The sequence below is a fragment of the Neopelma chrysocephalum genome, unplaced genomic scaffold, assembly GCF_003984885.1.
Source record: "Neopelma chrysocephalum unplaced genomic scaffold, ASM398488v2 Primary Assembly neopelma1_42, whole genome shotgun sequence".
NCBI lineage: Eukaryota > Metazoa > Chordata > Aves > Passeriformes > Pipridae > Neopelma > Neopelma chrysocephalum.
The window spans coordinates 12,430,106-12,453,900 of NW_020897700.1; the positions used below are offsets into that span (position 1 = coordinate 12,430,106).

General features: G+C 36.5%; 2 protein-coding genes across 10 annotated transcripts in view; one reads left to right on the top strand and one right to left on the bottom strand.

The window, feature by feature from the left end:
* CEP44 (centrosomal protein 44) overlaps positions 1–2,905 on the bottom strand; it is a 15,216-nt gene extending 12,311 nt beyond the window's left edge. For 2 of the 5 annotated variants that reach the window (XM_027676707.1, XM_027676705.1), the window contains exon 1: positions 2,677–2,905. The gene's annotated coding sequence lies outside the window, so the exon portion shown is untranslated. Of the gene's footprint in view, positions 1–1,705; positions 1,808–2,676 lie in introns of all 5 variants that reach the window. The other 3 variants (XM_027676704.1, XM_027676703.1, XM_027676706.1) reach the window with 3 other exon arrangements.
* On the top strand, positions 2,901–22,936 carry FBXO8 (F-box protein 8). 5 transcript variants are annotated; one of them, XR_003533190.1, is made up of 7 exons: positions 2,901–3,030; positions 4,759–5,092; positions 7,246–7,372; positions 13,935–14,053; positions 15,639–15,835; positions 16,629–18,726; positions 18,846–22,936. XR_003533190.1 is itself a non-coding variant. In XM_027676709.1 (6 exons), exons 2-6 carry the CDS (start codon positions 4,767–4,769, stop codon positions 16,814–16,816), a joined length of 957 nt encoding a protein of 318 aa, XP_027532510.1. In that variant the 5' UTR covers positions 2,901–3,030; positions 4,759–4,766; the 3' UTR covers positions 16,817–22,936. The 5 variants fall into 5 exon arrangements, 4 of the variants coding, with proteins under 4 accessions (XP_027532510.1, XP_027532513.1, XP_027532512.1 ...); XM_027676709.1 differs by having other exon boundaries at positions 16,629–22,936; XM_027676712.1 differs by having other exon boundaries at positions 2,917–3,030; positions 4,756–5,092; positions 16,629–22,936.
* Positions 22,937–23,795: the final 859 nt, after the last annotated feature.

Genomic DNA, 23,795 nt, shown 5'->3' on the forward strand with positions numbered 1-23,795 from the left:
TTGGCTGTTTCAAAGGAGCAGAAGTTCCACAAGTAGTGAAAAGCTTCTGCACTCTTCAGTTTAGAACGCTTCTTTTCTTCACCTGGCCCTAAGCTCACTGGCCAAAAGAGCAATGTTTGGCTGTGCAGACATTAGAAGACAGGACTAGTAACTCATCACAGATAATACATATTTAGACAATCCATCAAATACACTTAAAATTGTTAAGGCAGAGGGGGTAACAGAGTGCTTAGATATTTAGGCAAAATAGTTTATTGGGATGATAACCAAAAAGTCCTTGTTTAACTTCTACATTGTAACATACAATTTGAGAATCCGCTTTTAATTTATTGTAAGCTTTGCTTTGCAGAAGAAAGAGACTTCAGAATCTAAGGACTTGGTGCAAACTACAAAAAGCTCTCTTCCTGGAGAACTATCCCACAAGGAAACGGAAGACTGAAAAAAGAAAAAAAATAAAAAAGAGAATCAGCAAAGCATGAAACCGCCAACATCCAAATCAGTTTTTAGATCTATCAAAGGCATAATTAAGTACAGGAAGCACCCACTTTTAGTATGTTGTACCAAACAGAACTGATTAGTAAATTGTCAAATGAAAGAAGAGAAGACTGGGGAGAAAACAAGAAAAAAAAAAGAAATTAAAAATTGCCATAAGAGATATAAAAGTACTGGTAATTCTACCTGGCTGGCAGATAGTAAAATGAAACACCTGAAGCAGTACCTTCAAATATCAGTACTAATAATTATCCTTGAAAATAAATTTATATTTAGAGACAGCCTAAGAGTACTGTACCTTGCAACCATTTGTTTATATGTAACCAATATTAGCTCTTCTCCAATACAAAACTTTAAGAGCACAGACTGGATCATAGCCCAGCTCTTAAGTCACAACTGAAAACAAATGCTTGCATCTTAACAACCTGGACAGACTGACAGAACTTGAGAAAGCCTATCAGCAAACTATCAAAGTCAGTGTTTTTTAAATCATTTAGAGGAGATTAAAAAAAGCCTAAAATTTGAAGTACAGAAATACAGAAAGCTGACACCTCTCAAAGAACATTCTTCCTCACATCCTCAAGATCTGCTTGTGACTGGCTTAATCCTCTACAGCACTTGCCACAAAAGCCTCAGTTAAAGAGTAATGACTTCAGTTATAAAGCCTTAGAATAGAAAAATCACTGTTCAACTTCCTGCTAAAACCTGGGAGATAATCGCTTGCTACTGTCTCCACCGAATTTCTTTTCTTGCCAGAAAGCAAGTACTTTGAAGCCTACCAGTCCAAGCAGTGAAGGGGCACTGAGAGACAACCTATAAATGAAGCAACGGTCTCAAAAGACAGTTAAGGCTTGTATTAATGGTCTGGGTTTGTGGAGGGTGTTTTTCTTCTTGTGCTTCAGCAATCCTCTAGATCAAGCTCTTTGCATGTGTTCTGCCCTTCTTAAAGTATTTTCTTCCTATTTAATTATGGGGTTCTTTCAATTTAATCATTAGGTTCTCAGTTATTAGATGTGCTAAATATAAGTACGCAACACTTGCTGTTGAATGTTTGGGGCAATTTAACCAATTTGGAAACTGAGGCAGCTATTCTTCCTGCATTACCTTACAAAGTGATCCATCCTAGGGTTTTGCCAGTTTAATTACATCTTAAGACAAGTCTCAAAGAGTCTGATATAAAAATGGAGCTCTAACCTGCAATGCAAATACTCACAGAAGATACTCTCACAGGAATTTGTCTAATCATACAGGCCGTTTCCCAAAAGTATTTACTATCCTTTTTACACTGGACCTCTGGATGTTAAACCAGCAACTACTGTTACAATAAAACAAAAAAACTACTATTACTACTACAAAACAAAATAGCTTGAGGTCATAAAAATAACAGTGAAGTTGGTAGAAGTCTTTCAACACAGTAAAAAGTGGCACATAACTTATGCCCGTAGAAATTCGTGACAGAACATCTACAGAACATTGGCTGTCCAGAATAAAATCGGTACAACAAAGTTTTAAGATATGATAACACAGAAGTGCAAGTGGATCAAAGAACAATTCTTCAAAATTGCATATGGTATTCAAAGAATCAATGTAAAATAAAACAAACAAAAAAAAAACACCAAAGAACCACCGAAACAAAAAAAAACCAAAATAACTACCCCACGCAGGTTACCAAGTATCTTAACACTGTAAGCATTATCTTTGAAATGCCTAACAAAATACGTTTCTGATTTCTTCTAATTGTATCTTGAGTGTCCTCTTGCATGGGGTGGGGAACTAAGGGAAAATCGCACCATTATGCAGAGACGCAAAAACGTCACCGAGAAACAGTGGATTTTGCTATCGTGCCAGATGCCACCGTCGCACTTGGAGCACACAGGCCACTCGCACAGGAGCGAACCGCACAAGGAATTGCGTGTCATTGGCTGGCTGCCCTGGGCGCCACCGCAACTCCAACGGGAAAAACGGGTGTCCCCGCCAGGACATGGCAAGGCGCGCTGCGGCGAACTCGCCAGAGTGGGACTGGGGCCGGCTCCACATCCGCCCTCCCTCACCCTTGGACAGGCCGGAGGCCGGGCCTTCCCCACCTTGGGCTCGCCGGCCCTGGGGAGAGGCAGAACCCTGCGCTTGGAGCCGGCCCGCACGGCTGGGACAAACTCCTTCCCCGGGAGGGATCCTGACGCTCACCCGCGCCAGGCGCACCCCCTGCAAGAACCCCGCAGTTCCCGCCGGGAGCGCCGCTGTTCCCCCTGGGAGCCGAGCCGGGCACACTCTGAATCTGCCGCCGCGAGCCCAACGGCCACTTCCGCTTCCCGCGCCCCCCCGCGGTGACGTCACTTCCAGCAACAACAGCAGCCGTCAGAGCGGCCCGGTGGGGACACGGGGCGGCGGGTGCGTCCTCCTGCTGAGGCTCCCTCCTAGCGCCCCTCCGGCTGCCCCCGCCTCTCCCCGGGGCCGCGCAGCCCCTTCCCGCCCGGCGAGGCTCTCGCACGGACGCGGGCCGGGCTCGTCGCGGCGGCGGTGGGACCCGGGCTGGCTCAGGTACGACCCGCGGTGCCCCGGGGGGGCGGGCGGGCGGGCGGCCTGGCCAATGGGGAGCGGGGCCTTGGGGGCGGCCCAATGGGGCCCGGGCGCGGCATCACCGGGAGCGGAGCGGCCTTTCCCCGCCCGCCCTGCCCGGCCGGGCTCCCGGAGCCCCTGTGCGGGGAGGGGCGCGGCCCGAGGCGGCGGCGAGCAGCGCGGCTGCGGAGCTCCTCGAGACCCGGGCGGCTTTGGGCCTGCGGGACGGGCTATGCCTCCGCCCGCCAGCCTGGTTGCCCGGAGTCAGTTTGAAGCCCTTTAGGATTGAAGGACTCGCACGGTTACGGGCCTCGGTTACGAAGGAAGGAACGTTCTCCTGTGGGGATGATTGGGGCTGCAAAGTGGCAGCCACAAGGCTCGGTTGCCATAAAGCGGAGAGCATTTAGATCAAGAGTGCGCGTTGCTTTTTATTTAACGAAGTAGAAGCCGGTGCTAATGCATCATTAATCAAGATTGCTTTTAGTATCCTATCGTGCTTGTCAACACTGCTAAAGAATTTATTATGTAGTAGCAAAGTAACATGAAAAAGACACAATTAGAATTTAAATCAGCCTTTGATAGATACCAGACAGAGCCGGAAAAGATCAGCAATTTAGAAACAAGCTTGGTTATTTTTACAGCCAAGCTATCAAGGTTTCAATTCCTAGATAAAGTTACATTATTGGAAGTTTGAAAACGTACGTTTGAGGGGCTTGTTGAATCTGGAGATTGAAAATGTATGTTCAAAATAATTTAAAAATATATTTCTGGACACCATTACTTAAAAGACTTTATTATAACAGTGGGTTTGCTCATCTTGCGTTACAAGTGTGTTCTGAAAATGTTCCTGAATTACTACAAAGCTGAAAGTAATAACATGATGAGGAAGATTATATGTGTTCTAACAACTAGCATATAAGCTGCTGAATAGCTACACGCATATTGGAGCCTTGTGGATTTCCAGCAGCTGGTTCTAGAATGGTTTAAATTGTGTCTCACTTTGTTTCTTCTCTGAAATTTCTTCAGTTGGTCCTTAAAGTAGCGAATGTGTTTTTTAGTCTTTTTTTACGTTACAAAAAGGGGTTTTATACTATTTCTGCAGTGGTGTCCTCTTTTTTAAGTATGTGAGTATGTTATTCTGAAGGATTTATATTAGGACACTAGGCAAGAAAGCTTGAAAAGATACTCATTTTCTTGTTTCTAAGCACCCAAAATCCTTACTGCATTATCATTGAAGTCATGAAACTTTGTTTCAGTGTCAGTTACAACCTCATCTTGTGTGCTACCCAATATTCAGGGCATTTTTGTTTTTCCTTATATTTTATAGTGCTTCATTGATGCTAAATGGGATATTTTTATTAAATTTTAAAGGAAGTCTAAAGGTTCCAAATGTTCTGAAGCTTGAGGCTTCTTGACTTGCATAGGATATAGATAATATTTGGTACTCTTTGCAGAAGCTTATTGTTAATTTTGTAACTCTTCAAGCATGGAAATTTTTGAACAAATCTAGGCTGTTTTATGGGGTTTGTTTTCAGTATTTTTTCAGTTGCTTTTTGAAGACAGGTGACACGGTCACCATAATTTTGACAAAACTCATTTTTTATCTATTCAGATCAGTCCTACAGTTTTATTTTGCAGTGTGTGCTGAGTCTGTCTTACAAATGTTTGTTAATAACCGTCAACATTTAATCTGGATTTTATGTCCAGCAGGCTCGCAGATGGGTCAGGGACTCTGGAGAGTTGCTAGGAACCAGCAATTGCAACAGCAAGGATACAGTCGACCAGGCTATCTTACCAGAGAGCATGGTAGGAGGGTAGCTGCTAACGTTTCCAATACAAGCCATCGCAAACAAGCCCAAGGAGGCATTGACATCTACCACCTGTTGAAGACAAGAAAATCTAAAGAACAAGAAGGATTCATTAACCTGGAAATGCTGCCACCAGAGCTTAGTTTTACCATTTTATCATACCTGAACGCAACTGACCTCTGTCTAGCTTCATGTGTCTGGCAGGATCTTGCTAATGATGAGCTCCTCTGGCAAGGGTAAGCATGAACAAAAAAGTGTGACCTGAACATTATAAAAATAATTAGATTTTAAGTTTGTCTCAGTAAGTGCTTTTTGGCACTCTGACCTTAGCAAAGGATTCCTAAGTTAAATGAGTTTTGACATAGAGGAAGTTTAAAAATGTGTTATTCTGGATTTCTAATTACTATTGGGTATTATTGGAGATTACTACATACACAAGTGTGTTTGGCACAAGTGTATTATTACACATCTATTGTTTGGCATATTATGGGGGAAAAAAGGGACTTGTTTTCACTTTGGTGTTAGCTCAAAGCACATCTCAAATGTTTGTATTACTTCTCTGAACTTCAAACCAGTGTGTAGCTCGAGCGAGCAATGCTATTCAGAAAAACTTCCAAATGAAAAGACAGGATAACTCATCTACTATACTTGTCTTCAAGCAACTTTGGTGTATGTTTTTTCGGAAGACAGTTATGGAGGTGGGGAAAAAAAAGGCTGGTTTTTCTCAAGTGAAATGTCTGCAGTCTAGATATAAACACATTTATGTAAAACATGTGCAGAGCTTGTATGTCTAGGAACATTCTTTCATACAAAATACTGTAATATCAAAATGTAATTAACAGTATTTTCTTTGATATTTTATGTTTTACAACACTAGGAAAGACTCATGAAGTCATACTTATCTTCAGAGTAGATGGTTAGCAAAACTTGTAACTTCTTTCACATTTTCTTACCCCTTAACCAACGGTACTGTATCTGTAATAGTTAGGGTTTTGTTCAGGTTGTTTCTTTTGCTTTCATTGTGCTCTACATCTCTTCCTTTCCTTATGTATTTCCTTGCCCCTCTGCGTTTGGATTAAGCAGCTTCCCTTCCTATCCTGTTTTATAAACCTAGCAGTAGGACAATGCAATATACTTTCTTAGTCACAATTGTTCTGGGATTGTTGTATTGACAGGAAATAGAAATTCCAGTGAAGGATACCAGTAACCTTCTAAGTTTATCAGTACACATTGTACTGTGCTCACTTCTTGGTACCAAACCCACCCTAAATACAAATAAATTCCCTAGGCTAAAGCTTGAAGATACTAGAGCTTCTTTGTTGTATGCAGTATATATTCTTAACATACAGGGGCAAAAAAACTTCCAATGTATTTCCCTCAAAGTTCATTCTGGGAAATAGTTTGATCATTTTTAGAGAAATCTTTCCGAATAATGGTCACATTCAAAGTATGCACTTTGGTAATGAAAATGTGTCCTGATTTAGCAGATTAATAAAAATCTCAATTTGCATAATCTCTGTAGACATCTACAGATCTTCAACATTCCACATGTATTGGATACATTTAAGCTTTGGCAAGTCCTGTGGCTGCAGTTCCGAACTCAGTCCAAATAAGACCCAGGTTCTGAACTGAAAACAAAGTCTGTGCCATTCCTCAGTAGCTCCTTGCTGGTCCTAAACATTGTACCTAATTAGTTACAAAGCAGGTGTGTTGAAGCAAAACTACCAGTTCAATAAGGAATCTAGAGAGCATAGAAAATGAAAGTTAAAGGGAGTTTCAGATGGTGTCGTCAAGGAGACTGAGATGAAGGACAGAAACCAATGAAACTGAGATACAGAGACAAGGTGGGATGGAAGGGAAAGAAACTGAGAAGTTTTAGAAGATATGGAGGGATGGGACTAGATCTAGTAATTAGGACTGGCCAAGACATGAAAAGGAAGATTCTGGTGGCAAAGGTGGGGAAAGTGGTGAGTTAATGGCATAATTTTGTGCAGATGTGGTGTCCCATTCACTGCACAAGAAAAGAAACACAGTGTTTTATTTGTCATAATACTGCAGGAGAACAACTCCTCACAGTTCTCATTCAGATACTACCAGGGCCAGAGGTCTCCACTATGTGGATTTCGTTATGATGCCACCTACTGGGATATGTTTCCAGTTTGCACTCAAATACACCAAAACCTCTGTGAGAAGAAAACAATGATCATATAATTGAAGATTGTAGCAACACACATGCAAAAGACTTAATAACTGAAAGAATTAATAACCTATTTCTAACTTTTCCTATAGTTTGAGTATTTAGCTTTGCAGTGTTGATTACATTTTGATTCTGTAAAATATATGAAATTCAGAAAAGAATTTTTATAATAGACTAATTCTATTTTTGTAGGTTGTGCAAATCCACTTGGGGTCACTGTTCTATATACAATAAGAATCCACCTCTAGGATTTTCTTTTAGAAAATTGTATATGCAGCTAGATGAGGGAAGTCTCACCTTTAATGCCAACCCTGATGAGGTAAGTGAACTGTTGATGACAGTAATAAACAGTTAAAATAATTGTGATTGTTGTTTTATAACTACAGCTATATAAAAAACAAGTTTTAATAAGTGTTTGTTTTACTGTAGGGGTGGTTAATACTAAGCTACAGCCCTATTCTGGTCTTTTTTTGAGTATTGTAGCTGTGCACACCATTTACATGACTTGCCTCTTAAGTACTCTGTACACCAGTCTGACCTATGGATGCCAGAAATCCATAACCACGTATTGACTTAGGAACGAGGTGCATATCCTAACTGAAGAGACAGCGGTGAATTTTTAAAGGATAATAATACACTTCCATAAATTAAAATGCTAAAATGCTTCCGCAGAGTATCAGTTTGGTTCCACTTCAGGTAAAGTAGAATGAGATATTAAGTCTGACTACTTCTATGACAATTATGTTTTGTTGTAAGGGGCTTTTACTTAATTTCTACTATCAAGGGGCAAATCTTGAAGTATTATGAGAAAGATATACTGCTGAACTATCCTGAAGTTCAGTTTGATTTGATTTCTGTGGATGTTTGTATTGCATAATCTTTATAGTATAGAAAAACATAAATTTATCTTCAAAAAAAATACCCCATGTCAAAGGTTTGCATTTATTAATTCATGAAACTAACTGGAAAAGTCAGTTTCTTCTTTCAGTCTGTCACCTTTCAAAGAAGAAAAGAGTATGAAAGTAGACAACTTTTGCCTGGAAGATATGCAATTAGTGCCCAAGTTACAAAGCTAGACTCCTACCTAATGTTTTGTAGGAAAGGAGGGTACACAGTAATACTGAACAAAAGTAGCATTAACTTCCTGCATATAATTATGCATACTCAGGGAAGTGGTAATTGAATAAATCCAAAGTAGGAAAAGGACTAAGAGATATGAAAAGATATACTTCTAGAAGCAAATTACACTGTGCAGATATGAAACAGAAAACATGAACTTGTTACCACAGGGTGAAATAAATAAAGCAGTGGAATAAATCATTACAATAATGTGATTTTGCTTAAGTTCTTGCTTTATCTCATATTCTGCTTGATCAAGAGACCACTACTTTTATCAAAAATTGGAGTATTTTGTAATTTCTCTCGTAGAACTCTGCCTTGAATTCTCATACACAGTGTTGAGGTATCAGCACCTTGCCACTTGAGTGATTAATATTGATTTTCAGCAGAATTTTCATAAATTTAGTAAAAAATGTAAAGGTTTTCAAATGAAATGCAGTATTTAGGTAACTTAAATGTTTTCAATAATATATCAAGTTTTAATTGGTAGCAACTTTGTCCATCTAAATTTTTCTTTGTATTTCAGGTTTTTTTAACATAATTTTTCACTTAACTATGTTAGTTTATAATGTGCTGTTATATTTCAACCCTATATAAAGTAATCTTCATATGTTTAAAGCATTTGGAGCCTTCACAAAAGGCACTTAATAAAAAATCCATTATTTTTAAAGGAAATTAAGATCTGCAGATTAGAGCTAACTTATAGTATACCTAAGTTAGGTATTAACTTTATAATGCTCCTCTTGCTTCTTATGGGTTCATTATGGTTTTATTGTACAATAGTAGTTCAAACAGTCTGCTTCAATGAGAGATGAGAACCTCGGGTTATCTCCTAAGGGCTCTGTTCCTCTCTCCCTGTGGAGCACCATAGCCTGGTAGGAATCATTCAGGGCCTGAGTTTCAACACTTGCTTTTATTGTTTACAACTGTGATATTGGCAGAATTATTATTATAAGGACACTGTGACTGGACTATATGATATGAGGTTCCACTATTACAAATTGTGTCTCCGAATTTCCTGCCAAACTCTGCTTTACATTTGATAACAGACCTGATCAAATTACTATAAAAATAGGAATACTTACAGCCACAGGAGCAAGATTCTCCAAAGGACACCGCCCATGTCATGAAAGTGGGTAACCAGGCTCCACAGCAACAGCTCCAGAGCTAGCGGTGGCTCACGGGGTAGGGAAGAGCATCTACACACTTTGTGGTAGGATTCTCTGGTTAGCCATTGTTGTGTGCATGGTGTTGTGATATCTGCTGTAATTTAATGTGTTGATTGTGTGCATGTGCTTGCATAATTCATAGCAAATGCTCACATTCAGCTGAAAGGGTGTGCCTAATCACATTACACATAAAAAACCCCTCCAGTGCATGTTTGGGTTGGGTTTTTTTTTGTTTGGTTGGTTGATTGGTTTTGTTGGTTTTTTTTTCATATGGCACCACCATTGTAGCCAAGATTTTGGAACCTGGTTTTTGTTGTTTCTTTGGAGAGGGGGGAATTTAGTATCAGTATTTTAACACATGAGTATGAATATTATGTTGTTTAATCTGCCTATATGGTCTCTGCTGTATTTTATTTTAAGGGGAGTGTATGGTGTATGTGAAATGTTTCTCATGCAGTGCTCATTTCATCTCATATGCTTATGACTCAGAATTTGTAAGCAATCAGAACTTATTTCCCACTGTTTTGTATCCAGTTTCTAACTCCCTACAAAATATATTGTCAAGTTTAGTATGTGGAGCTATGCTATGTAGTTAAAATTGAAACTGAAGGTACAAAATAAAATCTTTTGGTCAGGAAAGATCTATTTTTTTTATCCTGTCAGTTTTTAATGAGGTTGTGATTTCCTTTATATAGCATAATAAAGTTCAGTAAGACAGTGCTTATGCTAAGTCTGGCTTTCTGCACTTCTGATTGTCTTCTTCACTATCAACTGCCCTTAGTTTTTGTCAGGGAGGTCAGTTTTTTCTGACCTTTTCCTGATTTTAAATGATTTGCCACTTGTATATAGCTACCTTACCTGACTTTTAATTATAGATAGTGTGTAGATGGTGGAATGTTTACAGTGCTGTATATTTCTAAGCAGTTTTTTTTGAAACTTATCCTATTTCATTATCATTTACTAAGCAAGCCAAATTTTACATGCATTGATTTATCTGTCTGAAGAATACCAGAATTATGTGTATGCTATAGGAGGAAGAAGTTCTTTTGTGTGATTTATCAAAAAAGTTGGAAGGGAACATACAGCTCAAACCTTTTGAAAACTCTACATTAAAGTCAGAGAGGTTTAATCTTGTAAATTATTAGTTATGGATTCTGTGTAATGTGGAAAATATTTCTGTGTTCTACTTGCAATTTCTGCCATCATAAGTTTGTATCACTGAAACTGTATTTTAAAGACATACAGTGAAAGTGACACTGTTTGAAATGTATGTTAAATATTGTGTCCGCGTTTGTCACCAGATTACTTGATTCATTACTTAGTAAAAGAATCTTAAAAATTTCTAGTAGAAAATATCTCATCTGTACGGTGCATTTTTTCCAGAAGATGCACCATGAACTATATAAAGATACTACATTTCCCTAGAAAAACACTGATTCCAAAATTTCTGTGCCATTAACTTAGAATAACTGGTTTGTTTTATATGCATATGTAAACAGAGGTGTCAAAAGCAACTACAAAACTTTTAATGTTGACTGCTGTACTGTAGTGTTCTGAAAGCACTCCTAACAGCGAAGAAAATAAATACAGAAATGAAGCCAATACTGAAAAATAAGTTTTCCATTTTAGGTATCCTATATGGATATAAACAAATGCAAAGGCTCTTGGAAACAGGCAGAAAAGCAAGCAAGGAGTGTCAGTGCTGTAGCAGAATAGGTTGGGAAAACAAGCATTGTGTGCTTGGGAAAAAAGGAGCAACTGTAAAAAATAACTTACTGAAATACAACAAATGGCTTTTGTTGTTACTATTAGTCTATAGTTATGATTGTTATTTGCATATATAATTTAAATCAACACTTGCATACATGAATATTTTATCCAGAGCTATCTGAAATTCAGTGATAATATTCTTGCCGCAGAGGCAAGGTGTCCTTGAGGCATCTCTCCTAATTCTCTAATGCTAAGAACATTATACTGCTCTGAATCAGAATTAAAAGAACATACTGTATGTGCTTATCCCTCAATGTCTCCCAAGTGTTAAAAAGACCTCTTCAGACCTGGCAGAGAGTGGCACAGGTCTGCCTACCTGACTGCAGTCAAATGTTTCCTAAGGGAATCACCAGCTGACTGATAAATAATCTTAGCGTAGGTTTTAATAGTGTGTAGAACTACTTATTTCAGCTAGTATATATGCCACAAGTGACCATCCCAGCTATCAAAAGAGATCTATTTGAAGCGTGGTTTCTGAGAGAGTTTCCAGGCAGTATTTACAGTGCTACAAAAAGCAGATTCGATGACATGCTGTAAGTCTTGTAAATTAACTTCATTTGCTGGGAGACAAAATTTAAGAACTTAACAGAGAAATCAGGTTTCTGCTGTTGCAAAGTGCTTTTGATAGCTTAGAATGAAATAAAAAGCAACTAAAAATGATGGCATGTGGTAAAGTATCATTTATACTGTTTACTTGTGAAGAAGTTGAGGAAAATGAATGAGACTGCATTCACAGAGAAAGATATTATCAAGAATTAAGTATGGTGGGGGAGAGAGAGGGAATTAGAGACAGGGAATAAAAATGCTGTGCAAACACCTCATAGCCTATCAGGTGAAGATTGGATGTTGAGTTGCAATCTAGTGCATGAGAAAGAAGTTACAGCATTTACTGTCACAGAGAAACCAAACCATTGTCTGTCTTAAAGAAGGTGTTATTTTCATCCTGCCTCATCCATGATATGCCAGGTATTTCCTGGAAGTGTTGCAGAAGTGTTTGTTCGTTGTGGCAGGAATGCTACTCAGACTTCCTCGCCAGGCTTCAGTTGGTACTACCTTAAGCAAATACCCATTACTGAAACAAATGCGTAAATCTCGTTAAGTCAGGATATATGTAAAGATGTTCTGCTGCTCATCTTACATAAATTGCCAAAATTCTTGAGGAATTAATACACAGTTGTTCATTTTAATCTCCCATTTTTAGTTTCTTATTTAGCTCTAATTCAAAAAAGTGCTTAACGTTATGTTGTCCATCCATATTATGGACAAAAATATGATCTAATTTGGACTGAAATGTAAATTTATAGTGCAATACATGCTTCATCAAGTCCTAAATACAGATTCTTCTTAAAATTGGGTCCTAACATTGCAAGATTTATTTTTCTAAACCATTTTTTAAATGAAATAAATATATACTGATTAACAGATATTTTCTATAAATAAATAAGCAAAAATTATGGACTGGTAAAAATAGCTAGTTAATATTACAGGTGTTTCTTGGCTTTTCACTTTTGTTCTTAAACATGTTTTCTAATTACTTTTTTTTTTCTTGATGCAACTGAGACTTTGCTTTACTAATCTGCTTCTTAAAATGCTCCAAACCTGCACTCAGTCGTTTATTTCTTTTTCACACAAAATTGAAGAGTACTGGGAAGTTTAGCTTACACACTGAATGACAGGTTGCCCCTACATCTTTATAGATGTAATGTAAACTAAAAGGGCAAACTTGCAAAGTATTTGGAAGCCTGATATCAGTGGATTTATGAAAAAATATTTCAGAAGTATTTTAAAGGTGATTTAGGTTGTGCCCTTGGTACATTGTTCTGTGCAGAAATGCACTGTCTTACATGTTCTGCATTTCAATGTTATTCTACAGTCAAGATATATTGTACTTAAGTCTTGTAACAAATGCTCAGAACCGCTCTCAGCCCCTACCAAACTGAATTGGAACAAGTTGGTTAGTTATTCTCAGGTTTATATTTTTGTTATTGAAAAATGTGAATGTTTTTGAAATCCATTAATTGGGTTTTGGTTCTGAGATCATAAGGAAAATATTTTTATGCTTTGGGATATTTCAATGACCAGAAAGAATCCCGAATATCACTGAAATACTTTAAAATTAAATTTGGCGTGTTTATTCTGCCAGAAATGTATGCTTGTAAAAGTGTAAAATTGTGGAAATCATAATATGAATATGAAATATATACAATCCTCTGTTTTTAAACTATTTTTGTTAGGCATAGTGTTCTTATTTATGTGTATGCATATTTATATATGTTGATATTTACCTATGCTTTGAAATCAGCGTGCTTGTGTTTATTTGCATTATTACACATTTAAACAAATGCATTTAATGCATCTATTTGAATGTGATACATCGTATACATGTGAGAACATTACTGTTTTAATGAAAGATATTAAAGACTAAACACATTATGGCTAAGATTTTCTTATTTACAAAAGTTATGAAATTCACAGTTATGGTCCCTGCAGCATTTTAAATACTATTACAAAAGTATGAAAATAAAAATACTTATCTCCACTGTAAAGAAATTATTAAAGAACCATAGGGTTCAGAATTTAAAATTTCCTACTAAGACTGAACGTAAAATCTCAACCATAACAATAAATTGTTTCTTTGCATTTGATTTATAATTTTAGAGTGTATTGTGCATGTTGAAATGTGATTTAGAGGAGGAGGGTTCATTCTGAAAAACAACCCAACTAATTAGTAGGATGACATTCCTACATTGTGAAGTACAATACTTGTTCCCAATTACATTATGAAGATTAAACAAATTTATATGTACATGTATTTTATCTCAGGGAGTCAACTACTTTATGTCCAAAGGCATATTAGACGATTCACCAAAAGAAATAGCTAAGTTTATCTTTTGCACGAGAACACTAAATTGGAAGAAGCTGAGAATCTACCTTGATGAAAGGTAATTTGAATTTTTCTTAAAACATTTTCTATGAATTTTCAATGTATAACACCATTCAGCAATATTTTGTTTGTAGTGATGCAATTTTAAAGGTGTAAAAAGGCAAGAAAATGCAACTAAATGATGCTGCTAAATCTGAACAGTTATTCAGTTTAAGTATTTATGTGACTGTAACACGTTATAAGAACCCTCAAAAATACCACCTATAACAATTAGTCTCACATCCTGGGATTTTCCCGCATTTTTGCAGTTCTGGGCATAAATTGTTTTGAAGTTATGGTGAGCATTTAAACTGCACAGGATAGTCTTTGCACTGTTTAACATTCAGATTTTATAGATATTTTGCTGCTTTTTTGACTTGAGGGGGTTTTTTCCCTATCTAGTATGGGTATTAATCAGAAAAAATAGTTACCACTTTACCAAGGGTTGATAGATTTTTAACTAATTTTGAATCGCCTAACCATTATTTGACTGTCTGATATTTCTCAACTGCAAGTCACAAACACCTCCTAAGATGCAATGGTACATCCTCTTGGAGGCATCATGAGCTGCAGTGAGGAACAGTCTCCCTGCTGTAGTGTGCTCTTCTGTCTCTACAGTGCTTTCTTATGCCATCAGGTTGGGGTGGGACAGTATGAGGAAAGAGGAGCACCAGCACTTTCAACAGAAGTTGAAAGAGAAGAAGAACAATAAAGGCACATAAATAGAAATGCTGTTGTCCTTCTGTTCTTCCTAGCAGGAATCCCCTCCTGCTTGTCATCCTGTTCAACCTGTACTACTAAAGGAATAAAAGGAGTCATTCTGTAGTGTTATCACCACTGACAGTCCTGTGCTGTAAAACTTCAGATTATCAATCTTTTAGTCAATAGAAAATACACAAAACCATTTAGTGGATGAGATTGCAAGTTAATATTAGCAATCCCTACTGCCATTCATCTTCCCTTCAAAAACAGAGTGTATTCAGACACTAAAAATAAAAACCAGTTTTCTAATGTTGAAACTCCCGTCTTAGTACTGAAAGATAAAAGTTAGGTTAAACATGGTAAAATGTTCTTTGGTTCACTTCAAATTTGTTTCCAAATTGTCTTCAGATGTCTTTTGGACATCTGTAGGTGGGTATGAATCCTTTAGATTCATTTAGTTTCTGTGATCAGTGGAAAACACTTGAGAGCATCATACTCTGATGGACTTAAGTGAACAAATTTTGTCTAGCTGAAGCCTGATTTTAACAAGACACTCCTATAGCAGCTTCTACTTAGGCATCCAAATGTGTGACACGTGAATTTATTCCCTTTACTGTCTTTTTTAATGGCTTTGTCATGGTTTAAAGGAAGCAAAGCCTCCATGTAGACTGATTGAATATACATATAAAGAAACTTTGAATTCTGATTAATGTATATTTTTATAGTATTTGGTTACTATGTAAGTGAAAAACGTGTTGATATTATCTTTGTGCTGTTAGTGATCAGCAGAAAACAAAGATCCTACTGTTCTAAAGCTTTCAGTTTTATTTTTAAAACCTACATTTTCATATTTCAACAGTTAAAAGAAACTTCTCTAATAATGTGGGTTTTCATTCTACCAGGCGAGATGTTTTGGATGACCTTGTGACGCTGCACAACTTCAGAAATCAGTTCTTGCCAAATGCACTGAGAGAGTTCTTCAGACACATTCATGCTCCTGAGGAGCGTGGGGAGTACCTTGAAACTCTCATAACAAAATTCTCTCACAGATTCTGTGCTTGTAATCCTGATTTGATGAGAGAACTTGGCCTTAGTCCTGGTAAGCAAAAATGAGCTTTGATTCTGTGGATCAGCCTTTGTTTCTGGATGCTACTACTGTTTCTGATAGCTTTAAATTCAGCACCTAAACAAGTATTTCTGAAAGTACAAACATGGTTCAGTATACAGTCATAATTCCAATTGGGTTTAAAAAAAAAAACAAAAACAAACAAAACCCAAATGTACAGCTGCTTTTTTTAGCTGATTAATAGAGTTTATTTCCATGTTATCTCTCCTTCCCTTTTGTCTGTGCTTCAGCTTTTTAATTGAGTTTTTTACTGTCTCTGAATTTCCTCTTGCAAAGTCTTACACACTTAACATTTTATCTTGTGGATAGTCTCACAGAAATGAAAGGGAATTTTGGGCCTCATCAAAGTTAACAAGCATTTCTAATTTGTTGGGGGGAAGCAGTTTTCAGCAGTGGAACTGCTTACATATTTAAAGATAAGCTTTTGCGGGATATTGGCTTTAGTTTACAAAATCCTCAAGAAGCTGTTTAAATGAACATGCATAAAGCCCTTAGTGTCTTTTGGATTATGTAGAAGTATTAAGAGATTTGTGAATTCTCATTTGGCAACGTGCTGACATTATTACTTTGTAAGTTTCTGTATTCAATTTCATTTCACTGGGATACCCCTTTGAGTTGTTATATATGTATATATATACATACATATATGTAAACAAAATTATGAGCCCAGATGATGAAGACCATAAGGTTCTTAGAGAGGGAACAATATTTTTAGTGATCACAATTTCTTCTTTAAACTTTTTTTTATTTATTCTCTCTTGTCTAGATGCAGTTTATGTACTGTGTTACTCTTTGATTCTACTTTCAATTGATCTAACGAGCCCTCACGTGAAGAACAAAATGTCAAAGAGGGAATTCATCCGAAATACGAGACGAGCTGCACAGAATATTAGTGAAGATTTTGTAGGGCACCTTTATGACAACATCTACCTTATTGGCCATGTGGCTGCCTAAAAGCACAATTTGCTAGCACTTAAAATTTGTAATTTTCAAATATTGCATCAATTCAAGACATTAATTATTTTGTAGAGATGGGGGTTATTTTAGTGCTGGTCATTCTAACCTCTGTATGCAATCAAAGTTTGTGTGTGTAAGTGTGTGTTTGTGTAAACTACCTTTTCTATCTATTTACTATGGGAATGGAAGGACTTGGTTTTCATAATTTTTTTCAGTTTTGCACAAAACAATGCCATTAGTCTGACACAGCCATTTATGAATGTTAAACTGACATTACAGTCCAAGCTGACAAAGTGGTGAATTTGTGCATTAGATCTGCTTGAAACTTTAATAAGTTCATTCTTTTTAGAATACTGTGTAATGTGTATATATTTAACTGAAGAGATTTATAATCATAATTATTTTATTGTGAAATATTTTAACTAAAATTTCTCCTCTTATCTCTTAAAATAGTGTTGTACTTTTGTTTGCTTTTTTTTACAATGCTGACTACCTCAGATGCATAACTTAGAGAAACATTAGTCTGAGTACTACAATAAAGTTTATTCTAGGAGATGACACTTGTAAAATATCTAGGCTGGTAATATATGCTATATTTACTAACTTGAGTTAGCATATTGCCAATCTGCTATTCACTCAGTTTTAAAGATTACAGGCTCTATTTTAGATGAACCCTGATGTCATACAGGGATAGCCAAGGGAAATCGTGCAGTGTACAGAGAGTTTTACATAATTTACATATATAACCTATTTTGCAGACACTAGTTTTTGGGAAACAGGGCAACTACAATCACTTATTCAGCACAGTAAAAAAGGAAAAATCCAAACAGGGAAAGTAGTGGGGGCTACTAACGTGTTGCTGCTTTCAACTGGTTCCCTCAGTCTAGAAGTGTCAATGATGGAAATGCCTGGGCAAATACATACCAGATGACTCATTGCTAAAGCTGTTAAAAACTGACTGTGCAAGATTAGAGCAGTGACTGTGCAGGATTTGAGAGCCGTTTCAGAGTCAGACACTGAGTTACTTTCGAAATCAGTCATATAGCTAGCTTTTTAAACAGTTCTAGATTTATGGAAATACTTCAAAAATTACTTAGGTCGGGTTGTGTCTGAAGTATGTAGAATATTAGCAGTGCAACTGCTGTGCATGTGCAGGAATTGAATGAGGTTTTGCCTGCTGTTTGTTCAGACAACTCACAGAGCAGTGCTTTTCTTAAATTGACATAACGTAGTTAAAATAAGAGCTGTTCTTCATTATGTTTGTTTACATAATATTCAGCTATCAGTAGCATCTGGATTCATCATGGCAACAAGTACATTTATTCTTTTTCCCTACCACACCATGAGGTGAGGTGGGAAGGTATTCTTAGTTGTGTTTTACAGGTTAATCTGATCTTCTGTGTAGAAAGCCCATGTCAGAGCCAGGAACTGAATGCAGGTCATACTCCTCATAGGCACACACTTTGCCTACGCTGCTGCTTTCCATTTGGTACATAGGGAGTGTTATATTTTATTTAGAAGTGAGAATAATCATGACAGTGACAGTCCACATAAGGGCTACCTAAATGACAGGAAGAAAAAATGTAGCTATTGCTGCTATTTCAAGTGTTTAGTACATTTTGTTTATAGCTCTGGTCCACATATAAAAATGCACACAGAAAAAGTTGTACTTTTTTATTATATTACCTTTAATCAAGTGTAAATGCCATTTGTATTTATGTAGCATACACACATAAAGCCAGGAGCCAGCAGTATAGCAGCTATCCTCCAGACAGGTTTACAGTATCACTTGCCTCTCTCAGGATAATTACTCTTCACCCTGTTTTGTTTCATGTATTTCAGAAAGTCCAAGGATGTGTTCTGCAGTGGTCAGTCAATTAATCTTAAACACAAATAAAGAGTGTGTGGTATGGTGGGGAGCTTCCTTTAAGGCATGGGTTTCAGCTTCTGTATTAGAAAAAAAAATTTAAAAAAACAAGTGGGAAAACTTTTAACATAATCTGTAAAACCAACAATAAAGGACAAGTATCTCCTGGGCTCCTTAAAGTGATCTTAAGTGGACACTGCAGAATACAGTTTTCTAGAAAACACTCCTCAGAAGTTATATATGTAAAAAGAAGAATGCAGTGAATTTTGAAGTTAGAACTATTCTTATTAGGAAACGTTTTCTTCTCAAACCATAAATGCAGAGGAAGGCTTAATTCTTTTCTGACTTGTATTTAAGTTGGCATTAGTGATACTGGTTTTGATTTTGCGCTGATAAGAGAGCATGAATTGTTAGTCTGCATTTCTCTTAGTTTCCAGTTACCCTGATACAAAACAAAGCCTCCAGGAAGACAGAACATGGTTTTTATCTGGAGTAGATCAGTACGTCTATTAGCAAGGTTTAAAAAGCTTCAAGGCCAGTGTAGCAACCAAGAAGATAAATTAGAAACAGGATGATATGATTAAAATTTCCGTAGGACAAGTCCAGGGGAAAAGAAAACAAAACCCTAATTGCATACAGATAACCACATCTGATCTTCCCAATAGGATTTTGAACAGTGTTAGATGATTAGTGCCCAACTCATATTGTACATTATGTTACTAGCTCAGAGCTGAACAGGAAGTAGCAAACACAACATGCCAAGTGTGAGTTCCCTCAAAGGCAACCAAAAAACAAAGAATGAATATAGATATTTCTTCTGTCCTTTTTTTTTTTCTTTCCAGTTTGAATCTTTTTCCAGAGTGGCTGAGAAGTAATTTTTTGCATTTTAATAATCTGGACCTTATGTGAAACTAGGCAATTTTCTGTCTTAAAAGGAAAAAATAGTCATAAGCAGGTGTAATAGTACTCTTACAAAGTGAGAAAAATTCTCTTAGTCATCCTCCAAAAATCCCTTACAAAGGGCAGTGTCTTCTTCAATGCACATTTCAAAAGAAAATAATGATAGATACTTAATTGATCCAGGTGTCCCTAAATGATGTGATGTGGAAATAGCTACTTGATCAAGCACTTCAGAAGACTTAGGTAGAGGATTCCAAGCCTATACATGAGCACGATCAACCTATAACTGCAAAGTGATTCCCAAGCTATTGTGATTCCACCACTGCATGTCCTTTGAACTTTGGCCGTGTGGTGTTGCCTTAATGCTAAGTGTACAGACTGTACACAGCACCGAAGGAAGAAATGAACCTGCAGCCCGTTGCCCTGCAAACACTTGCTTTTCTGGTCCTAAAAGACACTGGAATGGTTCTGAATAACCATTTCTGAAATTTTGCTAACTTCAGTATATACAGATGTGACAGAAGGACAACTGTTCTGTGTTCATGTAGGGGAAATGTGTCTACCTGTGTCCATGTAAAGTTTCACACAAATAGAGCTCATTGTCGCATGGATTAAATTCTCAGACTCTCATTGCATTTATTGAAGGAAAATGGCATATATTGCATATTCATATGGCTTAGTTATAGGCAGTATCTGATATTAAACATTTTCTCAGACTCTATTTGGGTCTAGAATACTTTCCATTCAAACTCTAAACAACACATTTATACAGCTTTGACTTTTTAAAATTTAAATTAAATTTAAACTTCAATATACAAAAGCCCAAACAAATGTAAGTAAGAAATATGTTTGTCACTTTTGAAGTAAGAAAGAATATCGCATTCAGGAAAAAAGTTTCAATTTGTTCTGTTCAACCTTTCCCTTTCACCCCCCCACATTGGAAAAAGAAAAACTATAAACAGTTCAAAAATACAGCTTTAGGAAAATAAACTGACTAGCTGGGCAAATAAATGTTTCCTCTTCAGTATTCGGCAGTTTATTAATGTTCTTTAGATAAAAATTGCCAAGGAATTGCTCTTTTTTGAAGTGGTTATAATTGTGTTCTCTGTGTAAGGATGTCATTGTTCAGTATTTGTTTATAGTTCTGTTTTTGGAAAACAAGTATTAAATTATTTTAAGTACCTAAACAAAATTAAGGTATACCTACTTGATCATGTTAAAATGTCAAAATAACAATAATAAGTATTTAGAAAAGTCGAATTTACTTGACTTCTGTTGGATGGGGATTTTTTTTCTTTTCAAGTATTTCATGGTTGTATCAGATCTCATAAACATTAAGGCTGATGACTTGTTCTCTGCCATTGTAAGATCTGCCCTTTTGAGTAACAAAGCTCAAAAGCACTATTAAAATGGAAAAATAACAGACTTAAAGTATTTCCTGTGTCTCCCATAGGCACATTATGGTTTCATTTTGCCTTAAAGAGAAATAATATCCAAACTTCTATAATCTACATGTAATAATGATTTTAATAGGATAAAGTTTTAGATGATATTCTGATACTATTTATCAGATGTTAAAGTTCAGACTTGCCATACAATATGCACAATTAAATCATACCCAAATAGCTAGGATTGGTTTCAGAAATGTGTATGTAAAAAACTTTAAAAAGATCACATTGCTCCTTCATCATCTCTGTTTTTGCTGGCATAATGTTAGTAGATTTGCAGTTTTCCTTTCCTATTCATATAAATAGGCTTAGAGAAAAGATGGATTAGAAAATCTTTACACAGAATATTTCCATTTCATATGTGAAATGTACTTAAATTAAAAAGGAACTTTCTGTATTTACAATTTTACAAAAGCAAAAAACTGCAATTCATTGAAAGAAGGAAGAGGCTCTAATTTTCAGCTATGTGGTTCACTCATAGTATCTAATACAGAAAATGAGCAAAAAGTATTTTTCAAATTCCTAATAATGCAACAAATGCATTATTTTTTAAGCTTAAAAATACTGCTTATTAATAGAGTATGTGTACCTAAAAAAAATCAAGCTTATTTATGTGAAAGCAACATGGTCAGGATAACAGTTCTTTTCAGAGAGAGTATTCATTTGTAAAAGTTAGCTTTCTTCTTGGCAGTGTTGGAGAGGAATGTTGGATTTAATTTAAAATGATTAATGAGATTTTGTCAGACTCCCTGCCTTTACCACCACTGCAGTTTGTCAGCACAACAACCTGGGAAACCCGGACGCCACTCTGTCGCCCTAAACTGCTTTCCAGGAAAAAATAAACCTGAGTAACTAGTGCCAGGTACATGTCAATGGTATTGTCTTTCAGCTGTTGAAAGTTTAACTGTAAGTTGGGACATTTACACATGCTGAGGAAGTGAACCTCATTCATTACTTCAATAGTCTGTTTTTGACAGTGGGTACCAGTGTAAACTGAAGTTTTCAGAGCAAGCACAGCCTTTATTATTAACCTTATGGAAAATACTATAATCCATGCAGAGGAGAAATTCTTTAACAGGGAAAAATATATATCAAAACTTGTTTAGCTAAGTTTTTCTGGAGAAAGACCATCTACATTTCGTTAGTAGGCTCTCATCCTTTGAGCACTACACACGCCAATAGGTTGCTAGGAATGCTCTGTTGGACTCAAGGCAAATGCATCTGTGTTCACGTGTGCCAGAATCTGAAAAGTTCACAATACTTTTCGTACAGGACCATAACATAAGAAAATTAGTAATTCTTTTGAAATGTAAGGTAGATATTGAAAATTATTTACAATTTGCCTTTTTTGCTTTCCTTGTGGAAATTTGTTCTGTTGGTCTACAGCTTGAGCATTATGTTCTCCTTAACACATGAAATACACAAAAACTGAAAAGACTATTTTAATTTCAGAAGCAGCCTTCCCCTTTCAAGGAAACACATTCCTGCCTGTGCTGCAAAAGTCTTTCTGCAGTCACATAACACTGTATCAACAAACTGACCTTACACTCACTCCTGTGGACCCCTTTATACACCAGTTCTATCAATTAACTCAGCAGGCCAAAAATTCTGTGAGGCTTCACAGTGATGTAGATGGTGAAAAAGACTTAGTACTGCTCTACTACACTAGGCAGAACATACTCCTTATGAGCCACAATGGCACACTTATTCTTTGCATGACTTTTATCTTAGCTATTTCTTATGTGTTAACTATTTTCACAACTGCAGTTTCCCCGTCTTCCTATCCAGAATTCAGACTAATTGTCTTCATTACATGCAACACAATTGAATTGAAATATATTTTTATAACTGGAGAACTTCTGAAGTTTACTTGCCTTCGGGCAGCATAAATCACCTGTGTAATGAAACAAGCAAGAAAATCACGGAACTGCATTAGTAGTGCTGGAGAAGTGCATCTCTCAGCGTGCTTCCTAGTCACAATCAAGATGATGTATTTTTTTACATTAAGTGTAACTTCTTGTTTCTATATTCCACTTAGGAATTTATATCAATAAATGTATTTGCTACTGCTCCATGCTGTCAAGTCTGACAGTGTCATTTCTGATTTTGTACTAGCAAAAGCTGGACTTTTTTTGGTTTGGTTTGCTTTTTCCCTTGGCATAGGAGAGAAATTTAGAATAAATACTCAACATTCATTTATCACTGCAAAAATATAATAAAAAATGCTTGAATCTTTTTCCCTATAGATATGTAGGGATATGTATAGATATTTAGATATGTAATAAAATACAGAAGTCACATACAGAAGTCAGCTTTTGTTAAATTCTTTTTCAACCTTTAAAAAGTAAATGTATTAGTATATGATTTCCCTTTCTTGGTGTTAAGTGTTCACAGTGTACATAGTGCTGCATAACATATACTGAAAATCACTTACAAGCCTAATTTGGAGTTTTAAATGGTACATAGACAGACGTTCTGATTTCCTATATAAGATAGATTTCATTTAAAATCATTAATTGTCGAACATAAATCAAGATTTATGATCTGAGTCTAAAGATTCAAGTTAGTAAAATGGAAAGAGCCAAGGGAAGAAATGTTCTTTGATAAGATTTTTCATTAAAACTAAAGTTTTGTTGGTTTTAATGCAGATGACAGACGTTTTGAAGAGGTGAGATTACTGGTTTCTGTAAGAGGATACCTGGTCCCAGACTTGTTCAGACCTCATCCTCCCTCTTTCCTGCAGTAACATAACAGCCTTACT

Excerpts from the sequence above, each read along its gene's own strand:
- FBXO8 (XM_027676709.1), top strand. The coding sequence starts at position 4,767 with ATGGGTCAGGGACTCTGGAGAGTTGCTAGGAACCAGCAATTGCAACAG. Across the intron at positions 5,093-7,245 it reads GATGAGCTCCTCTGGCAAGG|GTTGTGCAAATCCACTTGGG; the intron begins GTAAGCATGAAC and ends CTATTTTTGTAG. Across the intron at positions 15,836-16,628 it reads AGAACTTGGCCTTAGTCCTG|ATGCAGTTTATGTACTGTGT; the intron begins GTAAGCAAAAAT and ends TCTCTTGTCTAG.